Raw genomic sequence first — 24,932 nt, forward strand, 5'->3', positions numbered from 1 at the left:
GTGCCGGAAGGCCTAGGACCCAGCACCCTCGTGACCTCTCACAGCACTGCCCATGCACCAACCGCCCTGACAGACAACCTGAGGAGGCTCAACCTCAGGCACAGCTCCCCGCAAACTCCCCAGGTAGAACCTTACTTTCCCAAGAAGCACGGGTGATCTAGGGGAGCAGGAGAAATGGAGCTACACACACAGCAAACTGTTCCCCAAACCACTATTGGTGTGTGATTCACTCCTGCTTTCAGAGCCAGCTCAGCAGCAGGTGCAGGAGACAACCATGGAAGTAGAGAGGAAGCCCCGCCTCTCTCTGGGTAAACACTGTTAAACGTCATAAGCATGTCAATCAGAAGTTCATAAAATTCTTTTTGTAAGCATTCCTTCTGGTGGGTGGTTTTCTCTAAATAAGGGAAGAGGTAGAGGATAGGACAGTCTGACTCCCTAACTGACAGCTGTCACACTCTTTTGTGACGCCCTGGCCACCTTGACAAAAGAAACGTTAGGCAGCCAGCCAGCCTAGCCTTATGCCAACAACAGCCATTCTGAGCATCTCACAGAAGCCTTGCAAGGGCTACCTAACCATTACAGCTCATCGCGCCGGTTCCTGAACGCACAGCTTCAGCCAGGGCTGCTCCACTTCTACACCATACTTTTTGTCACGACTCTAGGTGGCCTTGCGCTCCTCTCCACCAAGGTTAGAGGAGGCTGGCTTCGCTGTGATTGGTCCAACACTCCTTTTCTTGTTCTAGGAGAAGGTCATTGGGGTTCCAGGAGAAAGCTGGCTGAGAGACCTTCTCCTATAGTGGCTCTATTGGTTATATACAGCAGCAAGCCCAGCAACGGTTTCTGGGGGTGGGGGGGTGGGGGGGAGCTGGTGATGCAAAGAGAGCAGCAACAGGGACAGCTGAGCGGTGGTGACAGAAGAGGCATCAATGCGACAGCAGTTACAAATGCACAGCTAACAAGCCAAGCTACAAAAGGTGGCGGGGCATCAGGCTCCTTGATTGCTGAAGGGGCGGCTGGGCTGACTGAGAGAATGCCCAGAGCAGGACTAGGGTGACTAAAGAAACTAGGGGAGACAGCGGCTGAAGCTGACAGAGGACGGAAGGCTGGGAGAGCCGGAGAACGGAAGCTGGCCACTGTCACCCAAGAGTTCCAGAGACCTGTCAGGCCGTTAGAGTCCAGAGTGAGCTACTGCACGTCCTGAGTACTAACACCAGTCACTGTCAAAGGCCGAGGGAAATGTGCTACCCAGGCCTTACTGGAAGCTTTGATGCTGACTACTGCCAAAGGCTATCTAGGAGGCTTGACTTCCCAGGCTCCATGGGAGCGTCCACAGGGCTTGCAGGGGCTCTATCAGCAGAGGGGGCTGCCTGCCACCGCCCGACTCCCCCCCCCCCCCCCCCGTGCCATGGCTGGTGTCAGACACAAGGGGAACACAAGCCAGACAGCAGCACTGAAGGAGGAGCCTGCACTGCTGACCACGACGTCTGGGCTGAACCAGCTGTAAGTAATACAAGCACTGTTTCCCTAAAAAGCCCAAGGTGGATAGGCAAGAGGGCAGAGTGCGCGCTGAGGAAAATATTACCACTTTTTTCAGATAGAATTACCTGCTACAGCCAAAAGAAACACAACAGCCACAGCTGCTGAGAGCAAAGGTGCAGCGTGCGGAGGCTCATGCCTGAACTCTCAGCTTCCGGGAGCCTGAGGTAGGAAGGGAAGGAGTTTGAGGCCAGCTAGATCGGCACAACAAGACCTACGTCTCCAAACCAAAAGTAATAATGATTAATTAAAATATTTTTAACCTAAGAAAATAAAATAGGTGGGCGATGGTGAGGAACACGGTTAGTCTCAGCACTTGGGAGGAGAGGCAGACAGATCTCCGTAAGTTCAAGGCCAGCCTGGTCTACAGAATGAGTTCTGGGACAGCCAGGGCTACACAGAGAATCCCTGTCTTGAAAATCCATAAAGAAAAGACACATGGACAAGAGAACAGAAGGAGCTGCTCTTTGAACGTCAGTTTCCAGCAGAGTTCGCAAGGACGGTACGCCAACGAGCATTTCAAAGCCAGTGACACAGACACACACCTGCATCCCGTGGTGTGGACACTCGAGTTACGTCTACACCCGCCCTCTCTGTTAGCTCTCTGCATTGTTCGAGTGCGGTGGCAACCACTTACCGGATGTGATTAGTGTACTGATAAGTATACCTTGAGATTTTGGGGTGGTTTGAAATTGAAGAAGGTCGTCAGCTTGTTCTGAGAGGCATTTAGTTCTAGAAGATACGGCATGCAGCTCACACAAGACAAATCTGGGGGCAAAAAAAGGTAAAGCAATAAGAATCTAGAAAAAGCCATTAAGCATGTTACTTCAGAACATACATTTTTCCCCAGACAGAATCTCTCACTGTGCAGCCCTGGCTGGCTTGGACCTCACTGTGTAGACCAGGCTGGCCCAGAACTTGGAGGGATCTGCCTGCCTCTGCCTCACGTGCTGGGATCAAACGTGCCCTACCAACTACCTGGCCCGTATTGGAATAAATTTTAATTATTGAGATGCAAGAGCATCTCAAATATTTCAGCTGAGTCAAATTAATAAAATCCGGAATGTGTGAAGTCCTTTTTAAAGTGTAGAACATACAAAAGCAGGCACGTTCGGGGTACAGGAGAAGTCGGAGGGCAAGTAGGAGGTAGAGGAACCACAAGGACACACTTCGTTCTAATGTGTCCTAACAGTGTCTAACACACTGTGAGCTGACTGAAAGATTTCCCTTTCTCCCCTAAGCCCCTCTAGGATGCCTGAGTAGCCAATGGCTGCGGCCCTTTGCATAGCCCCGCTTATTCCTCCCACAATCTGCTAACCCCTAAGGGCTTCAAATATTCGCAGCCTTACAGGAAGGGATGAGAAACTGTAAAGCCTTAGATAATCCTCTTGATAATTAGCTCCTAAACGACTGAATTAGGTCTTTTCGGAAGATTGGAAATACCACAATTAGAGGAGTCTCTGTTGCAAATTCAATTTTGTTGTAGTTGGACTTAATCCTAAACCTCATTAATTATTCGAGGTGATTTAGATCAGTACTTTGTTATTGTGCCCCGACTCTGGATAGGTTCGAAATCACATCTGAGCTCTGCATTTTATCCTAAGCAGATATCCCCAAACTTGATGCTGAGGAGTGCACTGTGCTAATGGAGTTCAGACGCGAGCTGTCCTGGGAAGCAGTCTGCCAGTCTTTGTTGCAGCTGAGGCATTCTGGGCACCAGGATGAGAATCCACACAGTAGATATCAGTGCTTCACCAGAGAGGCGTGATGATAGCACCCCCTTACTCTCTCAGTCTGAAGGACACGACAAACCAGGACAGACGTGCCAACCACCGGCAAAGCCAGGCCAGGCGGCACAGATGCTCGCAGATAGGGTGGCAGGCCAGCTGTGTCTTGGGCAAGGCTGGCAGGCGTGAGAGATGGCTCCGACACCATCCATTTTGGGGATGTTTTGAGTGAGAAACATCCCTCGTAGCCTTGGGCGTTTGAAGGCCTGTTCTCCGGGTGGTGGCTGCTTGGGTAGGTTTGGGAGGTAGGGCTGGCTGTAGGAAGTGTGTCGCCGAGGGACAGGCATGGAGCTTTTAAAAGCCACACACCATCCCAGGTCCACTCCGCTTCCTGCCTGAGGTTCCAGATGTGAGCTCTCCACTCTCAGCTCCCACTGCGGTTGCCATGCCTACTGCCGTGTCTCCATCACTAGGGACTCTAACCCTCTGGAACCTTATGTGCACTTAAACTCCCTCTTCTATAAGCTGCTTTGGTCATAGAACTTATCACAGAAACGGGAAAGTAATTAATATGCCTCATCAAGAGTCTCTGAAGCCAGAAAAATCTCAGCAACTTCTACCTCAGCTCTCTGGATCAAACAGTACCCTAGTTGCAAGCATATATGAAAGAGGTGGTACATTGGGATATTAACATTTTGGTAGAAGTCAGTGGGCCACTGATGGAAGGTTGATTGAGACAAAACCTATGAGGAGGTCAGATCCTTAACAGTTTATACCTATCAGTCCATTAGGCCCATTCTGCCACCGGCTGCGTGTCTGTTAAAGGTGGTCTCATTTCTCTTCGTTTCCCTGAGCTCCTGAACTCCTGCTGGGACTTGTCTTTAATGCCAGCCGCATGGATATCTGCTTTAGAGTAGAAGCATCAGCTAACATTTAGACAGATACAAGGAGATGGCAAATATACCTCATGATCTGTATGAGACACGCATATAGTCACTGAGACACAGTTCCTGGCTTGCTAACTTCTGTGTCGTCCCTCCTTGGTGAAGTAACCTCTTTGTCCACCAGATGGCAGGAGCGCCTTGTGTCTATACAGAGGGCTCTGGACCAGTAGCATCAGTCTCACCCTCCCTTACTGCAAATGTAAATTCTCAGCCCCTACTCCAGTTCTACTGAGCCAGAAACAATGAGGGTGGGGTTTAGCAACCTGTGCGCTATCAGCCCCCACTCTAGCACAAGTGAGTCTGTTGAAAGTTGAAATGTGATCTCCCTCGGGGGTACCGGTAAGATGGATGTCAGTCTCCCAGAGAAAAACATTCTGCTATCTCAGACTCCTGATGAATAAATACAGTGGGTCATGAAGAACCAGTGAGGAGTGACCTTCGTAGAGAGAAGTGTGCCTTTAGTGGCAGGGTGTGAGGCTAAGCCTCTGGCACCGGGCATCCCATGAGGCTGCAGTTTCTTAATAGTAAGGGAGGAAAACCAACCCTGGAGCTGTGGGGTGGGGCAGAGCATAATCAATCTTGCAGGTTCGGTGGGCAGACTACTACTGCCGGTGACGGCTAAAAACGTCTTCCTGATGGTTGGATCATCCCATAGTCTGGGATTTGCTTTAAAGTAACAGGGAGGAAGGGGGACAGGGAGAGTCACATAGAACAAGGTTACTGCTTGTCACTGCTGAGCCTCAGTGCTCAGCCCAGAAGTTTCTCAGCTCGTGTGTTTGTTTGCAGTTTCCTAAAATGTCTTTTTTTTTAAACTAGAAAAGCAATGAAAGAGTCTCTGAACTGGGGCGTTTGAAAGAGTCCAATGTGTCCCCGGCACTCGAGGCCTGAACTCTGATCATTAGTCAGCCAAGGGAGGTTGGGAAATGCAATGGAGACAGCATTACAGTTTCCGTTTAGGCAGGCCAAAGACACAGCAGAAAGACGCTCAGCGGAGAAAGGGGGTCAGAAGTGAGCGAGTACTCGCTTGTATGTCTAGAATGTAAAGGGGAAAATGTATACTGTCACATCAAAGATCAGAAACAAGGAGTAGGCTCTGAAGAAAATCTGATGGTTACAGGACTACATTCGTTAATTGAGAAGAAGTTCTGGTGATAAACACCAGGACCTGAAGCCGGTGTGGTCAGAAGAGTCGGCAGAGCACATGGAGCTGGGTAGACGACTCCCCAAAGCCCTGGGACTTCAGCATTAAAAGCAGCAGACACTAGTTAGGATGGAAATGAAAATCCCAAAGCAAACCAAAGAGGCGGGTGGGGAAAGCCAATCCGGCTGAGCTGATACAGTTCTTGTCTGTCCCTTGGAGGGCCAGCTCTTTTCTGAAGGCCAAGGGGGGTGGGCCTGGGAAACGGGAGAGGGGAAGGAAAAAGACTGTGGAGAGGGAGGGTATGGTGGTCCAGATGTGATGTATGAGAGAATAAAGATAAATAAAAAAAAGGCATCATCAGTCTGCAAGTACTGAAGGAATGTTGACCCTGTGAGGCTCCCTGGATGACCTCACTGTTCAAAGCACCGAAGACCTCACTTCTCTCCACTGGGGTGGGGTGGTTGGGGAGGGGGTTGTAGTGGTGGTGGTGAGGTTGTCATTGTTCTCCCCCCCCCCATGGACAACAGTGAATCAATATGTAAATTGATCTACAAATCACTTACATCAAATTCAGTATTATGAAACTACACTAAGTCCCGTACCCAGCCTGTACATTTTTGCACTGGCTCAGCGATCAATCTCCTCGACCGACAATCACATACCTTCGATTCTGTTTCCCGAAAGGTTCAACTTCTGCAGGTGAACATAGCCACACAGAATGCTGATGTCGATCAGACCGCAGTGCTGAAGGGAAGAAGAGGGGGAGGGGCCTGAATATGGCTTCTCCTGTGCTTGTGTAAGCCTCCCTGGAGACAACGTTGACGGCAAGAAATTCAGGATTTCTTTCAGAAGTATAGAAGGGGAAGAATAAAACCTAAGGCCCACTACCAACGGGATCCCAAAGTGGACTAGAGATCCCACCAAAAGAAAGCATTCCTTCAGAAGAAATACTAGTCCGTCTGGTGTGGTGGTGCAGGCCTTTAATCAATGCAGAGGCAGGTGAATCTCTGTGAGTCTGAGGCCAGCCAAGGTTACACAATACGACCCAGTCTCAAAAGGAAGAAGAAAAAAAAATCTATCGACTTAAGAAATTAATGCTATCAGCAAGAACAAACCTCAGGAAAAGATAAGCAGTTCATGAGAACCCTTGGGGTGGAGTTTGAAATAAAACTTAGAGCAATAAAGACCACATTTCTATCTAACCAGAGAAAAGCACATGCTGGGAATTTGAAGGAGGTTGTAGGGGACATCACGCACCATGAGGATCTCACTAACAACACACTCACAGAGAGAAGCACAGAGGTGTGGCCAGGCCTGGAGTGACGGAGAACCTGCAGCATCCAACTCTGCTGCATCTCTGTCCAAAATTCACACCAGAAAACAGCACCCAGACAAAGTTCGGGTGGACTTAGGAGGGGAATTTGATCCCATGGATAAAGACTTAAACGAGGGGCATACATCACTCTGTCACGGGCAGTAAACATAACAAACAAGATCCAACAACAAAAACAAAAAACAAAAAAAACAAAACGAAAACAAACGGCTCTAAGACAGAGTCATCTGAAAGCAAGTTCTCAGGTGGGGAGTGACAGTGGCTGCAAGTGGCAAACCAGCACTGAGCGCCCGATGTATATCGTCATGGTGATGGGAAAACAGGGAGGGGTGGAGCCTTTAAGAATGCGGGACTCCGGCAGGAGAAAAGATATGTATCCAAGTAATTAGAGGAGTCAAATAAATAATACATCATCATGTACAGCATCAGTAAGATACTGATCCAGAAAGTGTATTTGTTGAGACGGGTTCTTGAGGCCAAGTAATTCAACATGTAATATCTCAACAATAAGGAGGCCAGTGGCAAAATGAGTTAAGCGCCATCCCTCTGGCTGAAGTAAGATTCAAAGGGTTGCTTTTTTTGGCAGATCAACTTAAGGCATGGCACTACATATGTAGAGTACTGGTTGAAATGGTCCTTCATGGGCTGGAGAGACGGCTCAGCGGTGAAGAGCACTGACTGCTCTTCCAGAGGTCCTGAGTTCAATTCCCAGCAACCACATGGTAGCTCACAACCATCTGTAATGGAATCTGATGCCCTCTTCTGGTGTGTCTGAAGACAGCTACAGTGTGCTCATGTCATTAATTAAATAATATTTTTTTAAAAAAAGAAAAAAGAAATGGTCCTTCATGGGGCTGCACTAGCTGCTAGAGTGACACCATCCCAAGGTCTTACACAGTGCTGTGTGTACAGGGTGCTGCCCGGATGTCACACCTGAGTGCCTGGGACACCCACAGAAGGTTAGACATGGCCGGGGATAGAAGAATATGGCCTCTACATGCTGAAGGACACATTATGAAGCCAGTACGGAGGATGACACTTCATTAGTCCTTGGGTATTTTATTGCTTCAGATCCGAGGCAGATCCCTTTCAGTTAGGAATGAGGCAAGCCAGAAAGCTCTAGTAAAGTTTCAATGTTCTTTTCTTTAAGTGCATGTAGAATGCATATTTGTACAGGTATGGGTGCATGTGTGTATAAGAGGAAGGTGTGTGTGTGTGTGTGTGTGTGCGCGCGTGCGCACGCGCACACATGCGCGAGTGCACAGATACCATGCTTGATATCAGGTATCTTTCTCACTTGCCTCTCACCTTGAATATTCATCTCGCTGAATCTAGAGCTCATAATTTCATCTTGCCAAGGCCACCACACCCAGCATGACCCGGACTGGAACTCCAGCCTTCATACTTACTCCTCAAGCACTTTACCCATGAGCCATTGCACCAACCCCTTGACTTTTTTTTTTTTTTAATGGAAGCAAAAAGAGCTAAACTATTTTTCTAGTACTATGAGCAACAGTGGAGAAGCTGAAGTGTTGGCGGTCAGCTCTTGCAGCCTCTGACAGTCAAAGTGGAGTCCAGATTCTGTGCTGCTCACAGAGGAGGGTTGAAATCTTGAAAATTGATAGATAACAATAGATTTTTTTTTTTTTTTTTTGCTTTAATGATAGGCATCTTTATGAAAATAAAAGACAGCTCAAAGCTACTTGCTTTTTGACATACTTCAGGGGAAAATCAATATTACTCGGTTCTCTGGGATTCAGAGAGAGTTTAGCTCAGCTTTGGCCGATCAGAGCGAAAATTCTTACAGAGTTTTTGATTGGTTTTACACGTCCAGATTCCACCTCCTGAAGAAAGCATTGATTGCTCTAATATAGACTACTTAGGATGAGAGAGTTCAGAAGAGAGATTAGAGGAGCCAGCAGTCAGACAGCCCGGTTCTCTGAAGTCTACCATTCCTGGGCGCACTGCTCACCAATCTCCATTAAACATGAGGCCCTGAGCACCGCCATCACCACGAGAATGCCAAAGAAGATGAAGGCCCTCCACCCATGACGCCCACCTACAATGATCCCGTCATACTCACAGATAGATTTAGGTTGAGGTAGACCTGCTCTGTGCCACGGCCTGACCACCCCAGTTCATCCAGTGCCTCGGCCACGTTCTCCTCCCTCAGGATCCCGTCATACTCATCCTACAGGAAGCAAATGGTGGACACAGAACTTGCCTTAGAAAGGCAACCTTCGACCTTGTCCTACCCAGCCTCTGTGGGGAGCACTTCCGGAGTTAACTTTGGCTGACATCTTGCTTGTGATTAACGAGTATGGTGACATCTGTCTTTGTTTGTAATTGAGATGTGCGATTATACTCTGACGAGTTCCTCCGCTTACGCATTCGTCTTTGAGAGACTGTCCTAGCCTTAGTCAGACATAGACTGTGTACCATGAACTCACCACGTAAGGATTTGAGTCGTTGTTTATGTTCCTGTTGCTCGCCTTTAGAAGACACTTGCTGGCTGGTGTGGTAGTCACCAGCAGCCCTCCCATACCCGGTTCCTGCATCTCCTTTCTGCCTTTCCTATAATCCTCACTCCCCTAGTCATGGTTCCCACATTGACTGACCAGCAGGCTCTGGCAAGCTTCCAGAGAAAAGGCTGTGTGGGGAAGACATGTACATGCTTTCTCCAGTCAATTCAGTGCTCACTGAAGTCATACCTTACCGGCATGGCATGGACTTGTCAGGTACCACTTCCATGTGATGCTCAAGGCTGAGAGAACACAGTGGCCTTAGGAACATCACTGTTAGCGGCCCTGCCTGTGCAAGAGCTCTGCTATCAACCTGCTAATCCTTCTGACAGCTCTTGGGTAGCATTCTTATCTCCAGTTTAAGTAACCAAGGCTACGAGGTTACCTCACTCAGAATGGCATGGCAGAGCTGGAATGAAATCTCAGTCTGTCTGTGGTTCTGCACTGGGCTGCTTGCCTGCACCTCAAAGGATGTCTGCATCAAGCGAAGACAACAATGCCATGACATCTGGTATTCTTGACGATCAAGTCCTGAGCCACTTTCTAGTTGCTGGTTCTGTACGATTCATCTAAGTTACAAGATGATTTAATGGGTCACTTCCATGAGGAAGCTTGCCCTTGGTCTACAGCCAGTGGATGGGCTTAGCAGCTCCCCAGTGATGGCCGACAGAAGGGACAACACACCAGTCTATGTTGTACATCTCCTGCCCTGAGCTCTGCAGTGGCCAGTACACACACTGACATCAGCAAGATGACAGAAAATGGTCACCATGGCAGCCACACTGACATAAAGTACTTAACCATGACAAGCAAGCATATGAACTGTGATGGGAAAACATCCGCTCGTTAGTTCTCTATTAACCTGAGAGCCAAGAATGCTGTTTGGGTGGTTGGTCCTGAGGACCTAAGTATATAGACTCATGTTGCTCTAAGAGGTTGTTCCCAGGGAATTTTGCCTGCATGGAGATAGTGCATGTTCTTTGGAGTTGGGCAGGTTCAGTTTGAACCCCACAACCTCTGTCATGTGACTTGAGGGAGGGCAAAACTTTCTCTGATCCTCATTTCTCCACCTATAAATAGAAAGTGTGTTTTTCTTTAAAGCCTTTCCAGACACACCATCCCTCCAAAGTAGGCTGCGTTTGGTGTATTGATTGTTTTGGGCTGAAGGCACTTGAAAAACCACCGAACACAAGGAGAGACTTTCACTGAACTGCTTTTATCTACAGAAAGGCAGATCCTTCAAAAGAAACTCGATTGTTATAAATCCCCTCCCCGGGAGTTTCATCAACTGGAGGAGACTGACCCTTATCACAGGAGCAAAGAGAGGCTGACACCACAGTGGGGCAAGCTTTGTCACAGCTCTCATATCTCCCCTCTGTTCTAAGAGCCTGTGTCTCTTTCCATAAAAGCATTTGCCCCCCACCCTTTAAGCGGCCTACATTCCCTCTCCCCTTCCCTGTTAGCATGGTGTGCAAACTCTCAAGTCTCACATCAAAATTGTTTCCAGATCGGCAAGATGACTGACTCAGTAGGTGGAGGCACTTGCCTCTAAGCTTGAGGACCAGAACCCCCATGGCAGGAGACAGCAAATGCCCACAGTTGCTGTCCGACCTCCGCATGTGTGGCACACACAGGAATAAATAGTTATAATAAGACATTTATTTATTTGATGTGCATGAGTGTTTTGCCTGCACATATGTAGACGTTCCATATGCATTCAGTGCCTGAAGAGGACAGAAGGTGTTAGAACCTTTGGAGTTGTGGATGGTTGTTGAGTCACCAGTTGAGTTCTGGAACCAAAGCAGGCTCCTCTACAAGACCAATAAGTAGTCTTAACTACTGAGTTGTCGATCTAGACTCTGCAATGCTTTATTGTAGGATCCGTTTGCTTGTTTAATTTTATTAGTATGCGCATTTTGTTTGCATGTATGTCTGTGTACCACATACTTATCTGGTGCCTTTGGACATCAGAACAGGGCTTTGGACCCCCTGGAAATGGAGTTACAGATAAGATTAGGAGCCACAGTGTAGATGTTAGAAATCAATCCTGGGACCCCTGGAAGAACAGCCAGTGCTCTTAACCACTGAGCCATCTCTCCAGCCTCTCCCCCTGATTCGTACTGGAAATCTAGCTAACTATTTTGGTGCTAGTTACACTGTAGTTATTGGAGGACAATCTACAACCACTAGTTTACTAACCCAGCATAATCCCTGACAACGATCTATAAACATCTGTCCACAAACCCACAGAGAAAGGTGTAGTCTTCACCCTTCAACAAGGAAAACTTCGGTTTGCAACCGATCAGGACCGCTACAAAAACAAACGAACAACCGTGAGAGAAGTTTTTAAAGAATCTTTTCCTATGATACCCCAATGCATGGAACATTAAAAACCACTACACCCATATCCTTAGTCTGTGTTAACCTGCTCAGTCTCACTTTACCTCTGAGGTCCTGCTATGAAAACTAGATTAGGAAGATCATCGTTTTCCTATACTGCTGTTCTCGGTCCTTCCCACCTTCCTTTTCCTTCCTTTCTTCCTGGCCTATTTGGTAGACCTAGTGCTATAAAATCCACAGCTTCCCGCTCTGTGATCCTCTTCCCTGATTCCCCTTGCGATGACCCAATCCCGCACTGTCCATGGTATCTGACAGTGACACGATCGTCCCAGGTCTCTGATACTCAGTGAACGATGGTTTCATCTTAAAGGCTTCATCTTTAGCCCACCTTATATTCCAAGCACTACCTTAGTCCAGAATCTCCCTGCTCCCCTGTAGATACCGCCAGAATACACACCACCCCCTCATCAGATTTTACCTGGTCATGCACAGCACGGAGCCTAGCTCTACCTCAGCTCCAGCTGTTTGCTCTGCTCTTTCTGGAACTCCTGAGTGCAGCTGCTCCTGTCTCTGTAAATAAAACTCAAGGTGACGTACTCATAGGTCACTCCGAGAGCATGGACCATGGATGTCTTCGATGTCTTCGGTCACACCTTCATCCATTTTAACTGTTTGCTGTCACTTGCTTACTGTAACTTCTGAGAGCCTACTCTAACTAGCAGATGTTATACTGAAAACGTTCAGGTCATCTCTTCCTAAATCTATAACTATCCAGAGGTCAGGCACTGTGGCTCACACTGAGTCACTGCTACTGGCAAGGGAGGTTTTCATGCACAAAAATTTGGGTCAAGATACAGTCAAAGAGTGCTTCCTAGTAAGCAATCATTCTGTAAATATTTGTTTAATAAGGCTAAAAATCATTTAATAAGCTATAGGTAACTATTAGAAATGTCGAAATATGTTTTTAGTATCCGGACTCTATTATGCTAAGTATTTAATTTTTTTTTACTGTGTGCTTTTTGTTAGTGTGTTTGTGTACATGTACACATGCCACAGCACACGTGTAGAGGTCACAGAACAACTCTGAGGAGTCCAGTCTTTTCTTCCACTATGTGGGTCAAGGGGATTGAACTCAGTTCATGGAGCAAGTATCTTCACATGAAAAGCCATCTCACCGCCCTATGCTAAACATTTTACATATAGGATATCATTCAGTTATCTTACAAGACAGAGAGTCAAGCCCACATTTTTGGTTCTAGAGTCTTGGTACTAACAAAAGGCTAGCCCACATCTCAGCCACTAGCCTTTCATCCCAAAGGCCGTGCTCCAAACAACTAGTCTCAACTGCTTCCCTTAAATGCACTAGGGCTGCTAGAGTTTGAAGTAGGCTTCATTGCTGCTTATGGCTGCCACGTTATTACTTGGAATCAAGGTAAGATATGGGAAATAAACCACTTGTGATGGTTTGTGTGTGCTTGGCCCAGGGAGGGGCTCTATTAGGAGGTGTGGCCTTGTTGGAGTGGGTGTGTCACTGTGGATGTGGGCTTATGACCCTCACCCTAGCTGCCTGGAAGTCAGTGTTCTGCTAGCAGCCTTCAGATAAAGATGTAGAACTCTCAGCTCCTCCTGCACCATGTCTGCCTGGATGCTGCCAAGTTCCTGCCTTAATGGTAATGGATTGAACCTCTGAACCTGTCAGCCAGCCCTAATTAAGTGTTGTCCTTTTAAGAATTGCCTTGGGGGCTGGAGAGAAGGCTCAGTGGTTAAGAGCATTGACTGCTCTTCAGGAGGTCCTGAGTTCAATTCCCAGCAACTACATGGTGGCTCACAACCATCTGTAATGGGATCCAATGCCCTCTTCTGGTGTGTCTGAAGACAAGCTATAGTGTACTTATATATAATAAATAAATAAATCTTTTTAAAAAATGTTTTAAAAAAAAGAGTTGCCTTGGCCATGGGTGTCTGCTCACAGGAGTTCAACCCTAACTAAGACACCATTCAACATGAATGTACAGTTCTTTACAACTTTTCAGTTCATTCCACATTTTAAAACATAATACCATGAAAAGTCAGTATCAGTATTTAGAATATAACTGGAGGAAATAAACTTTTTCTCAACACAGTCTCCAAACCAGAAAGGGGCTGTCCGAAGGAAGGACCCCTTTTACAGCGTGTTAATAGCATACTGAAGGCAGATTAATGACGGCAGTAATGAACCCATAACCAAGGAGCCTGCTCTAATTAGAATCATAAAGCATGCTGGTGGCTCATTTGTGAATTCCTCCGGGTGGAAGGTGGTGGAAACCACACAAACATTTCAAAGGAGCACAAACACAGCTACAGTTTATGGTAGTCTCTGCTTAAGGCAGCAAAACTATCCAGTGAAGAAAAAATAAATAACAGCCTTTTTGGTTAAGTTTGTCACCATCATCATTGTTTTTAAGGCAGAGTCTCCCTGTGTGATTTCTAGCTAATCGGGAACTGGTTATGTAGATCAAGATAACCTCTAACTCACAACAATCTTCCTATTTCTGCCTCTCAGTGAAAGGGGTGTAGGTAAAACCCCATTGCCAACACACTTCTATTGTCAACCTCAAGCAGCATTAGAATGGAACTAGCCTACGAAGATAGATGTGGAAAAGGAAAAACAAAATGAGAGATGGGGGGGGGGATGGGCCAAATATTCCAAGTACACAAAAGGGCATTAGAGACAAGAGCCCAAGGAAAGGAAGGACACAAGAGGAAGGTGGGGGGGGGGGAGAATAAGAAGGAAAACAAACCAGGAATCCTGTTTGACATCAGGGAGAAAGGTATCATGGAAAGGATGTTCTTGTGAAGAAGCCAATGAATGTTATTATATAATGAAGGAAAAGAAGAAGGTCCAATATAAAGGCAGGAACTGAAATCAAGAAATAATGTTGATTCTGAGTAGCTAAAACAGAGAAAAGTCTAATTGTGCATGAGGGGGAAACAAATCCATTTACCATTTTGGAAAAGAACAATTAACAGAAGCCAACAGACAGGAGTAATGGAATGTAAGGTGGGAAGAAAGAGGAGGGGATGAGGAAGGACAATCAGTGTGTGGGAATACAGTCAAGTGTTAAAGGGAAGTGGAATCCAGTGAATAGGAAATGGTCTACAGAAAGTAGTTACCAGTGTTGGGAACGCTCCCCATAAGCCAAAGGCTCTCCTGACAAAGGGTGAGCCAGCTCTCTCTGATAATGCTATAGCTCCCTTCTTAACCAGAAAGTGTGGGAGTGCTTAAACAAGCCCTTAAATACCCCTAGCAGAAGTAACATATAAAACTTACAAGTTATTTCTTTTTCAGCAGAGCATTTGGATTCTTAAAAAAAAAAAAAAAAAAAAAAAAAAAAAAAAAAATCACCCTGAAGGAAGGAAGAAGATGGATGGGAATAGTGCAGAAGTACTATTTGGAGAGACATATTTGGAATATCAAAGATCAACGCTTGCCTGGTTTGTAATAATGCATGATTTTGTCAGTGCATAATTTTGAAAGCATTAAACCCATACTGATACACCGATCCCGCCCCCCCGTAATAACAATGTGTAATCTGACACATAAGAAACCATGAAAAGAAAATAAATATTTGGAGGGTTTCGCCCACCTCCTCCAAGACAGGAGGTGAAGGACACCAAAAATGGGGCGGGGGAAGTAAAGCCCTTGCCCCCTGGGCTGAACCCAGGCGGAAGGAGTGCAGAAGCAAGGGGGCACTGAGGCAGCCAGACTGGGCGGCTGGAGGTGGGGTGAGATTGGGGTGGGGATTCGAGGGAGAGGGAGGCACACCTCCAAAGTCTGCATTTCGGAGTCCTCTGACTCTTCGGATTCTCCTTCCTCCTGCTGTTCTTCTTGCTCCTCTTCTGCCTCGTGAGAGCGGTGAATGAGCTGGTGGAGGAGATAAGAGGAGGCGCTTCTGAAAGTCCCTTTTGATCTCAGTCCCATGGGAAAAGTAGGCCATTGTTTCTGACGATCTTTATCTGTGAGCGACAATATCGCCTGGGCTACAATGCGAGAGGCACCCAAACCCCTCCGGAAACGGGTCCCTTTCCATCTCGAGGGATTTCTGTCGAAGGCTGCCATCTTGTTTATGCCCGTTGCCTAGGAGACTGACGTTTTGGCCCGTGACGCTGCAAAGAACTCTGGGGGCTGTAGTCGCAAGCTTCCGTATTTGCGCATTCTGTCATAGATCTCTGTTGACGTTCCCTTTTGCGGTCCTCTGCTGCTTCTTTTGTTTTCCTCGTTACGTTTAGTCGCTAGTTTTCTTCCCTTTGCTTGTATTTTTCTCCCCTTTTCTCTGTCCATCTTCTTCGTCTCCTGCTGCCTGTACTTCTTAGAACTTGTTCGCTCGCATTTGATAACATTCACACAGCATCTCCAGTCTGGATCTTCATTCAAACCATCAAACTTTGGAAGGGTTTGACATCCTAATTCTGTCGGTCAGAAAGCTAGTAAAGACAAAATAAATGCACAGTGCCGTGGAAAGAGATGGGGCCGTGACATAGATGATTGAGAAGACCTGACTCCTCTCCTTTTCCTTTCATTGTGGATAACGAACAGAAACTACCAAAGGATCTTTGAGGGCTCCTTTACAGTTAATTTACATACCTGTCCAACCCTCATCTGGCTCTTGGGGTGAAAAAACCTAGCAGTGGAACGGGAGGGGCAGATTGGGGAAGGGATGGAGGAGAGAGAAAGAGAATGAATCAAATTGACATTGTAGTGTATCTGAAGGCCTCTAAAGAGCTGCTAGTATTCCATAGATAATTGTATTGGTCAAGTGACCTGCATCAGTAATTATTTTCATCCCGTTGAACAGTTCTTTTTTTTCCTGTTCTTCTTGCAGGCTTAGAGAACATGGTTTTATGCTAGTGTGATTTTACGAAACCCAAATCCTATAACCTTAAGCTCCACAAAGTAGACACTCCATAGAAAAGCAGAACAAGAACTGTGGTAACTATTATCACCACAGCATGACCATGGAGATCCTGACAGGGAAGCTGTCCTCATCCATCCTCTGGCCTTACTGGGCCATTTCTTCATGCTTCAGTGACAACCATTACAAATACAAAACGATCCTGTCAATGGCTGTCAGGGGAAAAGGAGAAAAAAACTCTTATGAACACCATCCATTGACTATTATCTTTCTTAGTGCTTGAGGGACCATTAAAACTGACATAAAGCTTTCAGAATTTCCTTCCTTCATTATGTTGTGGCTCATAACGGAAAAGGGCACAATGAAAGGTCTCTCTTCAAGGTTTGCCCTGCTCCTTATTTCTTTTCCTAGTGGGTACTGATTCCGACAAGAGATTTCTCTCCAACCTCATTGCCTTAGGGTCTGGCTCCACCAAACTAGGAAGACAAGACGTCTCTCTCTCCTCTTGCAGAAATTATAAAAATTTGAGCCTTATGTGTGTTTTCAATAACTTAGCCAGTATTTGTAGCAGAGGGGACGTTGGCAATGGTAACCTACTGAAAAATATGTTTGATGGTAGTGTTAGGATCTGTCAAAGAATCATTTCAAAATATGAAAAACATGTTTGTATTACAAAGACTACATGGAAACAGCAAAGGGATTGGCCCCGTGCGCTGGGTATTCAGATGCTTGTTCTGTGCCCCAAGGTCACATTTCAGCCTGTATGGGGGCCTTGTATTAACTAATGTGCTGTGAAAAAAGCTCCCCAATCTCTGTTAGACAATAAAAGGCTAGAGCCCAAGACTTGGGAGGAGAGAGGGGAAGGCAGAACTTGAGATCGAGTAGTGAGTCTCGGGTAAGGATCATGAGCACACAGCCAAGAGAAGCTCTCCCTGAGGACAGACATGAAACAGAACAAGACTTAGTTGACAATAGTGGGATATTCATTTGGTTATTAATCATCTTGATTAATAGTCTCACAACCTGTCCAGTAGGTGTGTAGCTTGTAATGAACTCCGATGTGTTTGTGTTGTTTACTCAGGAGCTAGATGGGAAAGAGTGTGGCAGAGACCACCCTCCAAAAATTACATCAATAATTATTCAGGTGAATCAATGAGGAATTGTTAAAGGTGGTAGTCATATTCAGAATCTGTAAGAGAAGGAAGTGTGAAGCAGGTTTGCTGAGTTGGAGACTGTCAAAAGTAACTTTGAGGTCCCAAAGACACAGCCCATCATTCTGATGGAAGCGTCTCAACAAGGCAAAAATGTTAATCTTGTTCAGGTGGGTGATTTAAAAAGAAGGAAGGCTGGAAGTCCACTTGATGATGGCAACTGCTTCCACTAGCTGGAGTCTGACTTTCAGCTCTCCAGATTGGGTAGTTTGTGGTTTTGCTTTTGTTTTTTTTTTTTTTTTTTTTTGTTTGTTTGTTTGTTTTTTGTTTGTTTGTTTGTTTTTAATCAGAGCAAGAGAAATGAAGATGGAAGGGAGTCGACGACTTTAATCTTAAAATGTAGCAGGGTCTTCATATAAACAGAGGTTTTCCTGTGTTGGGGCTCTTAAAACATTTACATAAAAGTCTTACTGGGTGAGGGAGATAAGATCTGAATTCTTTGGTCTAAACACAGGTTTTATAGTTGCGTAACAGTGGACAGAGAAGACTGATGCTTAATATTTCCTTCAGAGACAAAACTGGCTAATGCCCAAGAATATTTTAAGACCTAGCCATCGGTGTGCGACACTGCTGCGTCTTTTGTCTTCTCATCTCCACACCTACCTATACCTTCACTTGAGGGATGGGCCACTGAGGCTCTAGGGAGGTCAACAATTCGTCTAAGGAGGAATGGGGGTCAGTGTGAGACACCTGATGTAGACTGACCGGCATTGCAGGTGGAAAGAAAGGGAGGAAGAAAGGAGGGAAAGAGGGAAGGAAAGAAGGAAGGAAGGAAGGAAGAAAGGAAGGAAGGAAGGGAGTGAGGGAGGAGGGAAAGAGGGAAGGAAGGAAGGAAGGAAGGAAAGAAGAAAGGAAGGAAGAAAAAGTGAAACAAGATCAAATTTCACCAAAAGACTCATCATAAAAATATACCAGTTGGGGCTAGAGAGATGGCTCAGCTCTTCCAAAGGTCCCAAGTTCAATTCCCAGTAACCACATGGTGGCTCAAACCATCTGTAATGGAATCCAGTGAGGTCTCCTGGTGTCTCTGAAGACTGCTACAGTGAACTCACATACATAAAATAAAAAAATATTTACACAAACAAACATACCAGTCAAGGTTCTTCAGTATAAATAATGAATCCTCCCAGAGAATCACTTTTTCTCATGGCCTAAGAACACACTAGACTCTGAAGGAACCAAAAAGTCTATCTGAAAAACAACAGTGATGTTCCTCAAGCGGCCTGAGTTTGAACCGTTCAGTGTTCAACTTTGGTCTTGTTTTTTTTTTTTTTTTTTTTTTTTCACTGATGTGCCTGCCTAGTTGGAAATATACTGTGGTACCTTATTTTAGAATTCTGCACATCAAAATATAAGGTTTTGTCTTTATAAAGGAAGTTGTTTTACCAGGTGTCTGGGATAGAACTGGCAACCTCATATGAACCTAGCCTTTTCTGGGAAGAGAGAAAATGCTTCTGTAAGACTGTCCAATGGGCAAATCTGTGGGGTACTGTCTTGATTAAGGATTGATGTGGGAGGACCCATCCCATGGGGGAGGGTGCCACCCTTGGGCAAGTGGTCCTGAATTCCTTGTGCGAGCTGAGCTAGCCAGGAAGCTATGGTCCTCTACGGCTTCTGCTCCAGACCCTATCTCTTGGTTCCTTGCCTTGAGTGCCTGCCCTTACCTCCCTCCTCCATCGAGAGTGACCTGAAAGTCGTAAGCTGAAATAAGCCCTTTTCTCCCCAACTTGTTTTTGGTTATGGTGTTTTGCCACACCAATAGCAGCCCTAGAGAACCAGGTAAAGAGAACAACTTTAAACAGAGGGTAGAATGTGAGGAAAGAGTGTGCTTTGTTGAAATTCTTCCTGTTAGTATAAAACACCAGTAATTGCATCCATATTCCCATAGCTTCCTGTAAACCAGGACTGTAAACAACTAGCCATGCGTGCGTGCGTGCCTGTGTGCGTGCGTGCCGTGCGTGCACAGATGCTAAGGCCAGGGAAGTGGAGTGGGCTAGGCCAAGGCCATAGAATATGGTCAGCTATATCCTAGAAAACAGAACAGTGGCACTGTAAGTCTTGTAAGCCCCTCAAGGAGGCCCCAGGGTAGGAAGCTGTTGGCAGAGAATACAGTTCCCCCTGTTTGCTAACCCCTTGCTGCTTGCTGGTGTTTCCTCCTTGCTGTTGAGTCTTCTCCTCATTTCTAAGTGCAGCTGGCGTCTTCCTCTGTCTGGAGGCAGCTGTAGCTCTCTCCCTAAGTCCTCACTTTGTTGAAAGTGGAGAGAAGGCAAGGTGGGTCCTCTGCTGCCTAGATTTAGAAAAAGAACCAGCCCAGGAATGTGGGCCTTGAGCAAGGCCAAGGATATGTATCTCCACATTCTGCTCCCCAGCCTCTGTTTTGTGTTGAGGAAAATGGTACTTCTTGAGTATGTTGAGATTGGAACATCCAAGGTATTTGGAGATGATGTTATTGTGGTTTTAAAAGTTTGTTTTAGCATTTAAAACTTTTATTTTGAAATTTTGTATTTACGTTATTTCTCCCTCTCCCCTCTTCTCCTCCAGTTCTTCCCAGGGCCTTCCCACTTCTTTTCAAATTCATGGCCTCCTCTTCTTTAATTATGTTATTGTTTTACATACACACCTCTCTATATAAATGCTACAAGAGTGTGGATGGGGAAACCTCACAAGACCCACTCCTAGATGAAGAGCTGTAAGTGGATCAATGGCTGCTAAGATATGGAGAATCAGGGGTGAGCCCCTGTGATGGTTTGAATGAAATATTCCCTATAGACATTTGTGGTCCTGTTTAGGTAGGTTTGGGAAGTATGACCTTGCTGGGGGAAGCGAATCACGCAGATTGGACTTTGAGGATTCAAAAGATTGTTGCCATTCCCGGTTTGCTTTCTCTGATTCTTGATGGTGGTTCAAGATGTGAGTTCTCCACTGTTCCAGTACTAAGCCTAGTTCTGTCATTTACATTACATTAACAGGGATTTGGGCATTCTTGACCATAAGGTTGCTCTTACTAGTTGCTACTGGAGATACACATAGAACTAATAATGATAAATACTATCTTAGGGTTTTACTGCTGTGAACAGACACCATGACCAAGGCAACTCTTATAAAGTCAACATTTAATTGGGGCTGGCTTACAGGTTCAAAGGTTCAGTTCATTATCATCAAGGCAGGAACATGGCAGCATCCAGGCAGGTATGGTGCAGGAGGAGCTGAGAGTTCTATACCTTCATCTGAAGGATGCTATCAGAATACTGACTTCCAGGTAGCTAAGGTGAAGGTCTTACGCCATGCCCACAGTGACACACCTACTCCAACAGGGCCACACCTCCTCCTAATAGAGCCCCTCCCTGGGCCAAGCATACACAAACCATCACAACAACCAAGCTTAGACTAGAGTGCCATTAAGATGCTTACAGTTCTACCTGAGGATGTAGTTCGGTTCTCAGAACCCATGCTAGAGAATTCACAACTGCCTTTTAACTCCAGCTCCGGGGGGATTCAACATCCTCTTCTGGCTTCCACAATCACCAGTGTGGCAGACCGTCAAACAGACAAATAAAAATAAATCTTAAAAGACCCGTGCTTGTGTGGGAAAGTACAACAGACTGCAGTCAGCCTGTTCAAGTTACACATCAGAATTTCAAAGAGAAAATGGATGATGTTCGGAGAGGCTTGACCGTGAACTGTGTTTAGAGTCTCCGGTGGGTCATAAGACATTCCGTTGCCTGCAAACATTTCTAGGGAACAAAACCCACAACTATCAGAATAGGAAAGGAGCCTGGCCTTGGCCTGTCACCACCCTCAGATACCCAAGTGGGAAAAATTGTGTTTGAATTATTTATCTGATTTATAAAGAGATTTGCAGACACAAAAAGCTCTGCGTATGCATAATATTTTCGTTATAAATAACTAGAGGCTTAGGGTATTTTTCAAAGTTCATTAATTATTGACACTGCCCCCAGCAGCTCTCCTTGGCATGGTTTGATTTTTGTTCCTGACCAAATAAAGGTACTCAAGAGTTCACTGTGACTGAACTTATCCAGGAAGTAATTTATGGTGTCTTCAAAGTTCTGAATAAAAATCATTTTCAGAGAAATTGGATTTTACCTCCTTCTATACTAAGTAGCTCTTCACAACATGCTTTTTCAAAAATATGGAGTTTATCATTTGAGCATCTTTAAGGGTGTACTTCAGTGACATTTGCGCATCTGCCCAGATGTGCCACGGTCTTGGATTCGCACCTTCTCAAGCTGCAGCTGAGGACCAGTTAAGTGACATATTCCAATTGCCTTCATTCTGCTTTCTGACTCTAGGAATTCAGGTAATGTGATGGAAAATGTGGTCAATTTGACCGGACACTGACTCACTGATAGGGCCATCCTCTGGGTGTGTCTGTGAGTGCTTATCCACATGAGGACATTTGGGGTGGGAAGACCCACATGTTAGCATTCTGTGGCTGGGATCCTGGACTGAGACGAAGGAGAAAGAGGCGAGCACAGCCATTCATCTCCCTCTGCTTCCTGACTGAGTGGATGCAGTGTGAGGAGCTCAGAGCAGGGAGAAGGGAACTCAGAGCCCACCCCTACTTCCTCCTGTCAGGCTGGCGTCCTCAGTCTCCCCCAAGGAGAATGGCTAAGTGGGGGCTGAAGATTCCATCCATGAACCTTTAGGGAACATTTCTCATTCAAACTACCACAAGTCACGCCCGCATTCGGGCAAAACAGTAGGATGCTAGAAAAGCAGTGCTTTGAATGTGGGTTTGCCAAGTTCCCTTCAAGATCCTGCTTTCAATGCTTTGGAGGATAGACCCAGAAGTGTGATTGCTAATTACATGTGTGTATATGTATGTATATTCATGTTACATGTCAACATAACTGGGGGAGGCACAACCACAGTATAAAATTTCCATAGTGGCTGTCCTGTGTTGCATTCCCAACCAAACGATCCAGGATTTCCAATTTTTTAAATCTATTTATTTTATGCACAAGAATGTTTTGTTCACATGTGTGTCTACATACCACACGTGTACCTAGAGTTCAGAAGAGGGCACCAGATTTCCTCGAATTTGAGTTTTGGATGGTTGCAAACCACAGCGTGGATGCTGGGAATTGAACTTGGATTTTTTGTTTGTTTTGTCTTGTCTTTTTCTGGATCTGCAAGCACTCTTGGCCACCGATCCATCTCTCCAGCACTAAGGTTTTCATTTTTTAAAAAACATAGTCTACAATATTTATTACATTTTGCTTGTAGCAATCCTAATGAGCATGAAGTTCTACCAAGTTGTGACTTTTGATCTAATTTCCTTAATGATTACTGATACATAAAACTTTTTGTGTTTAATGGCCACTTATATATCTTCTTTGGCAAAGTGTCTATTCAAATCCTTTCCAGTTTTAAATTTGTCTTTTCTTGGAGTTGTAGGAGTTCTTTATATATTTTGTATACTAACTCTTACCAGATCTGTGATTTGCTAGTGTTTCCTTCTAGTGGATTTTGTAACATCCTCTGAAGTGGTCTAGTGTTTGTGGGAATATCTGTTCCCTCGTCTACTTTTACTTTGTTATCTGTGCTTTTAGTGTCATATTAAAATAGTAATTATCAAGTTCAATGTCATAAAATTTTACTGTTTTTATTTAAAATCTGCAGTTACATGCTTACATGATTGACAGTTATGTATGGCCCAGCGACAGAATTTCACAGTCAGTGTAAGTATGCACTAAGAGACGCTCACCACAGCCGAGCTCATTACAATCCTACAAATTTACGGACTGTAAATTTGCTCCTTTTCCTTTTCTTCTTTCATTCATCCTTCCCTTCCTGTCTCTGTCCTTGCCATTCTGTGTATGTGTGTGCATGTGAGTGTATGTATGTGTATCTGTGTATGTGTGACTAAGCTCTACCCTCTTCAGTTATACATTTAAATATGCAATACAGTCTTGTTAGCTATGGCTGCCACAGAATACATCAGAATGTTACAAATCACTCATCTAGCCTGACACTGTGCCTTATGACTCACATTTCCCTTTTGGTTTCTCCTCAAAGCCCTTGAAAGATGGAATTTGCTCTGTTGGTTTAATTTGACTTCTTGAAAGTTGACTATGAGATTGTACATTGTTGTCTTTGGGTGGCTGGCCCAGTCACCTACCCCAATTTCACCTGCACTATTTCGAATGGCAGGTTTCTCTGGCTGTTGTAATGTGCGTTTACACTGCGTGTTCTTTATTCATATTCACTCTGTAGCGTACATTATCTTCATTGTTAGCTCTCACAAGAGACCATTCTGCTCTGCATGTGGCTGCACCAGTTTGCATTCTTACTCACGACTAAGCAAGAGTTCCCTTTGCTCCACAAGCCTGCCAGTGTTTGTTTCCTCATGACAGGTAACAACGGGCACCTTCCTGTATGTCTGTTGGTCCACAGTTGGCGGAACTGTTTGGAAACATAGGGACCCTTTAAGAGTATGGCCTTGCTTAATGGAACGTGCTGTAGGGCAGTGGGGGCTGGGGCAGTGTTGAAGGTTCATAATCTTGTCCCACTTTCTGCTCTCTCTCTCTCTCTCTCTCTCTCTCTCTCTCTCTCTCTCTCTCTCTCTCTCTCTGTTTTCCTGGTGTGCTGAGAAAATGTGATCAGCCAGCTTCCTGCTTTGAACGCCTTCTATCATTCATTGTCTACCATTTCAGACTTGCCTCTGAAACCTGAAGCCCAAATAAACTCTTCTTTCTACAAACTGGCTTTGGTCGCGGAGTCTTAGCAGAGCAGAAGCAGAGCAGCTCCCCTAGGAGACTTGTGGTTTGTAGATACTTTGTCCAACGCACTCTGTCCTTCCTTTGATGTGTGGAAGCATTTAGTGAAATAGTATGGCTTGTCTCTCTTTGCTTTTGTCGGCTGCTTTTTTGTGTCAGTTTGAAAAATCGCTGTCAGGAACAGTGTCAAGCATGTTGCCTCCTGTGTTTCCTTCTAATTGTTTGTTTGTTTGTTTGAGGTCATATGTTTAAGTCTTTGTCCACTACGAACTGATTTTTATATTTAGCGTGAAGTAGGGGTCCACTGTCATTCCTCTGTGTGGACATTCCAAAGTTGCCAGCATCATTTATGGAAAAGATACAGAAGCTTTTAATGCAATGTTTGTCAGCAACCTTGGCCACAGCCTTTCCTCCTTAGTAGGCAAATTCTCTACAGAATTCTGAGTGAGCCTAATGTTTCCTGCTGGGTCCAGGTAGCAATGATATTCGAAAGGAGCCAGTGGAAATAATTGGTCCAAAGAGATAGTCCCCTTGGTACTTCACATC

The 24,932-nt window shown here is 45.4% G+C and overlaps 1 protein-coding gene across 3 annotated transcripts in view; it reads right to left on the bottom strand.

Moving 5' to 3' along the window:
* LRGUK (leucine rich repeats and guanylate kinase domain containing) overlaps positions 1 to 15,642 on the bottom strand; it is a gene marked incomplete at both ends in the record, with an annotated part of 99,494 nt that extends 83,852 nt beyond the window's left edge. For 2 of the 3 annotated variants that reach the window (XM_080932239.1, XM_080932237.1), the window contains 4 exons: positions 2,204 to 2,304; positions 6,011 to 6,092; positions 8,765 to 8,872; positions 15,349 to 15,642. In XM_080932239.1, coding sequence (XP_080788365.1) covers positions 2,204 to 2,304; positions 6,011 to 6,092; positions 8,765 to 8,872; positions 15,349 to 15,642 — 585 coding nt within the window. The remainder of the gene's footprint in view (positions 1 to 2,203; positions 2,305 to 6,010; positions 6,093 to 8,764; positions 8,873 to 15,348) is intronic. The other variant, XM_080932238.1, reaches the window with a different exon arrangement.
* Positions 15,643 to 24,932: the final 9,290 nt, after the last annotated feature.

The sequence above is a fragment of the Micromys minutus genome (assembly GCF_963924665.1).
Source record: "Micromys minutus genome assembly, chromosome: 18".
Taxonomy (NCBI): Eukaryota; Metazoa; Chordata; class Mammalia; order Rodentia; family Muridae; genus Micromys; species Micromys minutus.